The sequence below is a fragment of the Daktulosphaira vitifoliae genome, unplaced genomic scaffold (genome assembly GCF_025091365.1).
Source record: "Daktulosphaira vitifoliae isolate Bord-2020 unplaced genomic scaffold, ASM2509136v1 Scaffold_5, whole genome shotgun sequence".
Taxonomy (NCBI): domain Eukaryota; kingdom Metazoa; phylum Arthropoda; class Insecta; order Hemiptera; family Phylloxeridae; genus Daktulosphaira; species Daktulosphaira vitifoliae.
In genome coordinates this window covers 1,983,667-1,991,519 of record NW_026099576.1, presented here as the reverse complement: position 1 = coordinate 1,991,519, position 7,853 = coordinate 1,983,667, and the positions used below count along the sequence as shown (strand labels likewise).

At 25.0% G+C, this 7,853-nt stretch overlaps 1 protein-coding gene across 2 annotated transcripts in view; it reads left to right on the top strand.

Moving 5' to 3' along the window:
- Positions 1–313: 313 nt before the first annotated feature.
- LOC126908334 (protein PTCD3 homolog, mitochondrial) overlaps positions 314–7,853 on the top strand; it is a 22,478-nt gene continuing 14,938 nt past the window's right edge. For both annotated transcript variants that reach the window (XM_050690309.1, XM_050690308.1), the window contains exons 1-5: positions 314–464; positions 537–734; positions 4,474–4,603; positions 4,662–4,803; positions 6,895–6,991. In XM_050690309.1, the coding sequence (XP_050546266.1) occupies positions 351–464; positions 537–734; positions 4,474–4,603; positions 4,662–4,803; positions 6,895–6,991 (681 nt within the window). In that variant the 5' untranslated portion in view covers positions 314–350. The remainder of the gene's footprint in view (positions 465–536; positions 735–4,473; positions 4,604–4,661; positions 4,804–6,894; positions 6,992–7,853) is intronic.

Here is a 7,853-nt window from a genome sequence, read left to right as displayed (position 1 = left end):
ATTGTGTTTCTTACTTAAGCCATAATAACATGACTAATGTCAGTATGTGTTTAGCGTTAATAAAGGTAACCATGTTCCCAAAATGCTATCCGCTATTTTTTAGTAATTTTTTTGTGGCATTTTGAGAAAATATTTTTAATATTTCTTAGTTTTAAATTAATAATATTTTTATTATAACTTTAATTTAAAATAATATTATCCTTAAATGATCAATTTTTATTAATTAATGATTATCCTCTTTGTTAGTAATATTATTTGTTATCAGTTACCATTCTAGTTTATTTAATCTATGTAAATTTGTTACCGGGTTCTGATATGATATTCTGTATGTTATAATAATTTCCTTTGCGATGGCGCGACTAATTCGATATTTTTCTTCAACTTCTAGAAAAAAATCAACGTATAATACAAATTGCATTGAAATTCCAATTAAGATTGAAAGAAGTTCTACTGATTTGTTAAAAGTTAATATTTACCATCGCATTGATATATTTCTGTCTACATGTGTACTATTTAATTGTTAATGGGTTTTTTAGGCTATTTCTTATACTATCCAAAGAGATCCTACTGCTGCTCATTTTAAGTATCATGATGATCCTTACCTTATTCCAGTTTCAAATTTTCAAAAACGAGCTTATGCTCTCAGTCAAGAGTCTGGTAGAAAAGCAGCCAACTGGATACGAGAACAACATGCAGATCTATTTGACCATAAAGTATCTAATCCTCCAATAGAGGTAAAAAATGATTCATTGACATTAAATAGAATACTATATATCGTATTATTCAAAAGTAAGAATTTATTTGGAAAAAATATTGAATTCAAATCATTTGCATGGTAATAGGAAAATAATAATTTCATAATCTAGTTTACTAATGCATGCACTTTATTCCTAGGATACTTAAAGTATGATAATAAATCATATCTAATTAATATTTTATATTAAACCCAGCTACTTAAAATTTTATACTAAATTTTTATTATTTTTAATTTATAATTAGTTTTTTGAAGAAAAAAATATTTTTTTGTTTTTTTATTTTTCACAAGAATTCCCTAATGTGCAGGATTTTTTTTATAGAATTAAATACAAAATTTATTAATTAACTGGATGCCAATTAGGGATCTATCTATTCCTGATAATGTATGTAGTTAAAACTAAAATTGATAAAATATTTATTTAATATTAAAATAAAATTATACATTCTATAAATGTTTAAATGTATAACCAAAATAATTTAGTCTCAAAATTTCTTATTAATATTCTGTTGTTTAAGAGCACTTTCAAGTTGATAAATATATATTTTTGTCAGTATCAAATGATAATTTTGTTATGAAAAAAAGGTTAGGAGTGTGAAATATTTTCACATGAAATTTTCATTATGTGCAATAATTTTTTCCATAAAAATTATCATTGCTTAAAAGAGCACTGTTAATTTTACTGAATAAAATTTATGTTAACTTAATTGATTTTGTGTTACACACTGTTTGTACTAGCCAAATAATTGATGTTATTGGATTATTAATTTATAAATGTTTTCATTATTTTTAAAGAACTCAAACTAAAGAAAAAACCTGACTAAATTGTTTAACCAAATTAATTATCAATTGTTATGATATAATTAAATAAAAAACAAGTGCGTGTTACGAGTACTCGCAGATGAAGTGAAACTTTTTTCGTTATGAAGATATTGTGTAAAAATTGTATCTATTGTGGTTCTTAAAAATTTTTTTATACACAATCAAAATTATTTGAAATTAAATTATTTAATATATTTTAAATAAAATTACTTTAATTTTAGAAAATACAGTGCTAAACTGTAATATAAAATATACTTTACAGCCAAACATGGCTGACAGTTATGCCGATTGTAGTAGCAAAAAATTACAGCCAACCATGATACTCGATAATCTATTTTTTTTTTTTGGAGCCTCTATAAAGAAGTTTCACTTCAATGAGTAATTATTTTATTATAATATCCATCAAAATGAATATTTCAAAACTCATTATAATAGTATTAAAATAAAATAATATTTAACAAATTAAAAAATAGAAAGTACTTAAATTGTTAAAAAAAAATCTATTAATTAATAAACTACATTGAGAAAATTTAGGGCTTAATATTTGCAAATTATATTTTTGTGAATTATTATTAATTGGTACAAATTGACTCATTATATTGATTCAGTAATTAAAATAATAAAACACTCACAAATAAAGATCATAAACTAGATTTCTAACATATGATAAGTTAAAAACTATGTAATACTATTCATTTTTTTACTTAGGAATAAGCATTTATTCAATGATAATTTTTATTGAAAAATGAGTGCCTACAACCAACATTTAAAGCAAAAATATTTTACATATTTTTATTATTTTCTTCATAATATGACTATCGATAGATTTAGTAAAATATTACATAAAAAACAAATTTTTACATAATTTAAAATGCTCTCTGTACTACAAAATGGTTATTCTGGTTTTTTTTTTAACAATTAACATAATTTTATAAAAAAAATTATTATATCATGCAAATTTTTTACTATGCAAAAACTTTAGACTAAAAGTCTAAAAATAAAGTATTAATATCAATAAAATTTCTTCTAAATCAAAAATTATTAGATTTATTAGCTTCATGACTCACTCTCTATGATTTATAATTTTTATTATGCAAATTTTTTTAAATTAAATTGTATTTTGAAGCTTAATAAATACATTTATTTCATTTTTTCTTTTATTTCATAAAAGATTTTTTTCAAGAACACTATGGAGAATTAGTATTATTTATAGAAATCATTTTTGGGTTACTACAGTGACAAGCAAAAGTGAACACTAATGAGAAAATTCTGAGAAAAAAGGTTACAAAATAATAACACATACGTTTTAAATTATTCAAAAATGTATATGTATTTAGAAAACAAAATTTAAGAGTATTAGATGAAAAAATACATACATTAAGCAGCGAGTTACTAGATAACAAATTTTTAAAAGTACTCACTTTTACACCGGTATTTATTATAGATATATTCTGTCATTAATATTTTGTCTACAAGCCTTTAGTCTTTATCACTGCTTCCATCCTTCGTGGCATGCTGTTGACCAATGACTTGTAGTAGTTTACATCAATTTTTGCCCATTCTCTAATTCTTTCCCACAAATAGTCGAGTGAAGTAGGTGGACTGTGATACTTACTATACAATTTTCCTTTTAAATATGCCCAAAAATTCTCTATTGGGTTCAGGTCAGGACTTTGAGCTGGCCAGTCCCTAGTTTTAAATTGTTGATTGAAAAGCCATTGTTTGACGGATTTCGCCGTATGTTTGGGGTCATTATCCTGTCGGAAAATGACTTCATCGTTTGGTATTGGCATTTTTGCAACCACACCTGACAAATTTCTTGATAGAATATTTTTATACATATATTGATCCATAGTAAATATAATTTTATGAATGGGTCCAGGTCCATACTCAGTAAAACAGCCCCATAGCATGACAGATCCTCCACCATGCTTGATCGTCTGTTTGACATAGGAAGATTTGAGGCTCTCGCTAGTCTTTTTCCAGAACCAGGACCTTCCGTCAGAGCAGTATATATTAATTTTGGTTTCATCCGACCATATTATCCTCCTCCTGTCTTGTTCTGTCCAGTGTTTATGATCTTTAGCCAACTTTAGCCTGGCCTTCATATTTTTTTTGGAAATTGCGGGTTTTTTCTTTTTTTTGGCACACAAAATTTTGTTCCTTGAGAACTCTCAATGCTGTCCACTTGCTCACTTTTTTCCCCTTGTGTTGTTGCAATAGATTGGTTACTATTGAAGATGAAGATGCTTCTCCTGCTTGTAAAAAGTGAGCAAGTCTTCGTCAATCTTATGGGGTAGTACACTTAGGTCTTCCTTTTAGTCGGAGTGAAGCGTTAGGACAACTTTTATTTTTTGCACTGCCGCTTGACTGACGCCACACTGTCGAGCCACTTCTCTGGTTGACTGACCCGATTTTAGCATCGAAACAATTTGTGTCATTTTTTGAGGAGTAATTTTCATGTTGGTTCCTTTCACTACGAAAGAATGGTTCATACTGATTAAAATAGAAGTTTCATATTTTCTTTGTAATAGAAAGAAATGTAAACAAATCAAGAGTGAAAAATCTCTTTTCTTCAGACGCCCCAATAATAACAAGTCAAAGACACTTAGCAGGTGCATAAGTGAGTATTTTTAAATAAATGAACTCTTAGGCCTTTTATCTTTTTCTAAATTATTTTTTGTGCGTAAACTTTTGTTTTAATCACTAGAATGTGGATTCAAAAATTTATTAAATTGAATTTATATTTAGTTTTACAAATGCCAATTTTCCAAAAATGTTGGAAATTGTGTTCACTTTTGCTCGTCACTGTATATTAGTGTATTGGACTTAAACTTTTAATTTTGATAGTTATGACAATATACTTTGAAACTTAATTTTCTTTGTTTTTTATTTAGAAATTTTATCCAAAAGTTATTTATAATGAAGAATATGATGTGAATGAAAATGATTTGAAAAAAGTAATAAATTTAGGAAATGTATCTGATGCTTTAACTATTTACAGTTTATTAAAAAATAAAAATAAAGGTTTTATTAGAACTTTATAATATATAAGCATTTTGAATGAAACATATAATTTTTTTAGAATTAAATATTGATACAAAACAGTCCCTTCTTGAACTAGTTTGTTTCTATAATAGTCAAGATGTTATAGAAGAAAATTGGATTGAAGAAAGGTGGTATACACAGGCTAATCAAGAACGAGAAACATTAAGAAATACTTGGAAGTATGATTATTTATATTTATTAGAATATTTATTTTTCATTTACAAAATAAAGGTCCAACAATTATGCCTATTATATATAGGAAATATTTATAGTACAGTTAGTAATTAGATTAAAGTTTTTTTTATAATGAATTTTTAGTAATGTTGTGACTGGCTTGAGAATTTTTCATAAGATTTGCATTTGGTGTTTAAATTTTTAATGGTTGTATTTTTTAACTCTATGATAACATGTTTAATTGGTAAATTTTTATTGTACTTAAGGAGCTCCTTATTCTAGTGGGATTATGTAATTGAATTTGTTTATGAGCAGTGAAAATTTCATGAAATAGCAGTATAAGTTGAGCAGTTATCTGGTAATCTATGAGCTATCAGAACGGTTTTTGAGATTAAACTGCTCTAACGCCTTCAGCTGTCCTAGATTCATCAATCTAAAAATGTTCTTTATTTGTGTGATTATTTATTAATTCCATGAAATAATAAATTGATTCCTTATTTGAATATAATGGCAAGTGTTGGAACTTTTGATAGTGAGTGCAAGTGAGTGTTGGTTTGTATTTCATCTGTCCATGGAAGATTGATTTTATCTGCTTTAGTAATGATTACTAATGTACTCATTTTGTTTTCTGTAATAGTTTTTTGGATGTAGCTGTTTGATAGGTTATTATTGAATTTTAATTTGATACCAAATTTTAATGTGTTGTTTTCCTAATAAGTGGTTTAAGACTCCATGTTATTGGGCTAGATCTGAATGCTTCTATGGCAAAGCACAGTCTAGTATTTTGTTCTGTGATAATTAATTTAAGAACATTTTTTTGAGTACTATTGAATAGTTATGATTAATATTCAAGTTTTAACAGGATAGGTGTTGTATAAATCACTACTTATTACCTGTTGTATAATGTTTTCTACAGATGCTCCTCATTGTGAGAGCATCATATAGGCAGTTGTTTCCAAGTGTTGTTGTAAGCAAATCTGAGCACTAACTAGTTAGTTTTAATACATAATAACTTTCTAACATGTTGATTTGAATTTGTAAAATAATCCTAATCTAATCCTTTAGAAATATTGTATTTTAAACATTATTTTCAAAGTCTTGGGTTTCTTTCAGTAGTGTTGTTAAGTCAACCTTGCATCATAGTCGTAGATAAGTGTAGGTTTTACAATAGACATATAAAGTATCACTTTGTTTTTCTTTTTTGGAAACAAATTTGATTATAAAAACTCATTTAGACATTTTTCAGCCTTTGATATTTTTAATCCTACCTTCTTCGATCAGTCATTTTTAGTATTCCTAAATAACTAAGTTTATTTACTTTTTCGATAGTAAATAATTCAGCATCAATATTATGTTAAAAAATTCCATTATTTTTGTTTTTGTTTTTGCATTGATTTTCAATCCTTTTTATAAATCTAAACTTTTCATCCCAACTGGTTTTTTGTTTGATAAACATTTATTGATTTTGTTTTTTAATTTGTTTTCAAATTTTTTTTTTTAATTTTATAGTACATGACATAAGCTTTAATTTGACATATGTTTAAAGGACGCAGTATTTCCGGAACATTTTGAAAAGTTAAGTAGAAAAATTTAGTTTTTGTAAAAAAGTTGATATTTTAAATCCCCCCTGTGAGCAGAATAAGTGTTATATTATCAAAAAAAAATGATATAAAATGAAAGGGAAATATCTAAGGTTTCAATATAAAAAAATATTATTTTGATTTGTTAATATTTGAAAAAGTTATGGCAGTTTTAAGTACAAACACATCATAGTAAAATTAATATCTTCTCAGCTTCGCGTCGAAGCTAATATATACTCAAAATTTATTATTTATACTAATATTTATAAACAGCAGAGTAAAACCAATAGCTTCTCAACTACGCATTGAAGTTAAAATATAATTGATAATATATTCAATTTTTTTAAAAAAATTTTTATAAAATATTTACAATAGAGAGTCACACTTAACATTTTTTTAAAATTGTTTAAACGTTAATGTTAAAATTAACTTTCATTCGTAGCAAAAAAAATGTTTGTTTATTTTTTTCATGAAAGATTAGTTTTTATTAATAAATTTTTATGATTTATATTTCAGGTTAAATGGTTTTGCAAACACATTGTTTTCATCTTTTCAAAATCCCAATGCATATCATTATTCTTCTATTATACAAGGAATGGCAAAGTTTTATCAGGTAGAAAAAAAATTATATAATTAACTTATAGCTGAATCGATTAAACTGACAAAAATTTGATCCCACAATATTTGAATTTTAAAATGCTAATTTAAAATTTAAAAAAATTTAACTAAGTTATTGATATAGAAAATAATCGATTAAGAAGAGTATGCATATTATACTTATTTTTCATTTGAAAATATAAAAATAGTGAACTCCTAATATACATTGTTATTTAATAATACTTGAACAGTTATTTCTGGGCAATCAATATCACTATTCAATAATTTATATTAATATAAGAAATCATTATTAAATCTTCTCATTATAAGAGAATTCAGTTTTACTTCCGTTTCTATGTATTCTAACTTAATATAATATTTCTTAGCTTATGTCTTTAAAAATATAAGAATCTGTTTTGAATTTTATCGAGTCTTATTATTTGATAAGAAAGGTAAGGACTCCAAATAACAAACACGTTCTCAATTATAGATATAACAAGGGAACAATCCAATACAGTTAAATATTTTGAGTCTTTAAATTCTATACAATTTTGTTTTAAAACCCCAGGTACTCTAAGAGCTTTATTATTTATATAAAATATTTATCCTTAAACAATAGATAATTAGGTATTACATTATCAAACACTTGATAATATAATACCTAAATCTTTTATTTAAAAAATCCTATTTAACATAGTTTCATTAATAATATAATTCTATAATTAATATTATATTTTTAGCTTCGATGCGAAGCTGAGAATGTATTCGTTTTACTATGATATGTGTTTATTTTTTTATTATTTTTTAGCTTCGATGCGAAGCTGAGAAGGTATTAATTTTACCATGATGTGTTTATTTTTTTTTTTATTTTTTTTTTT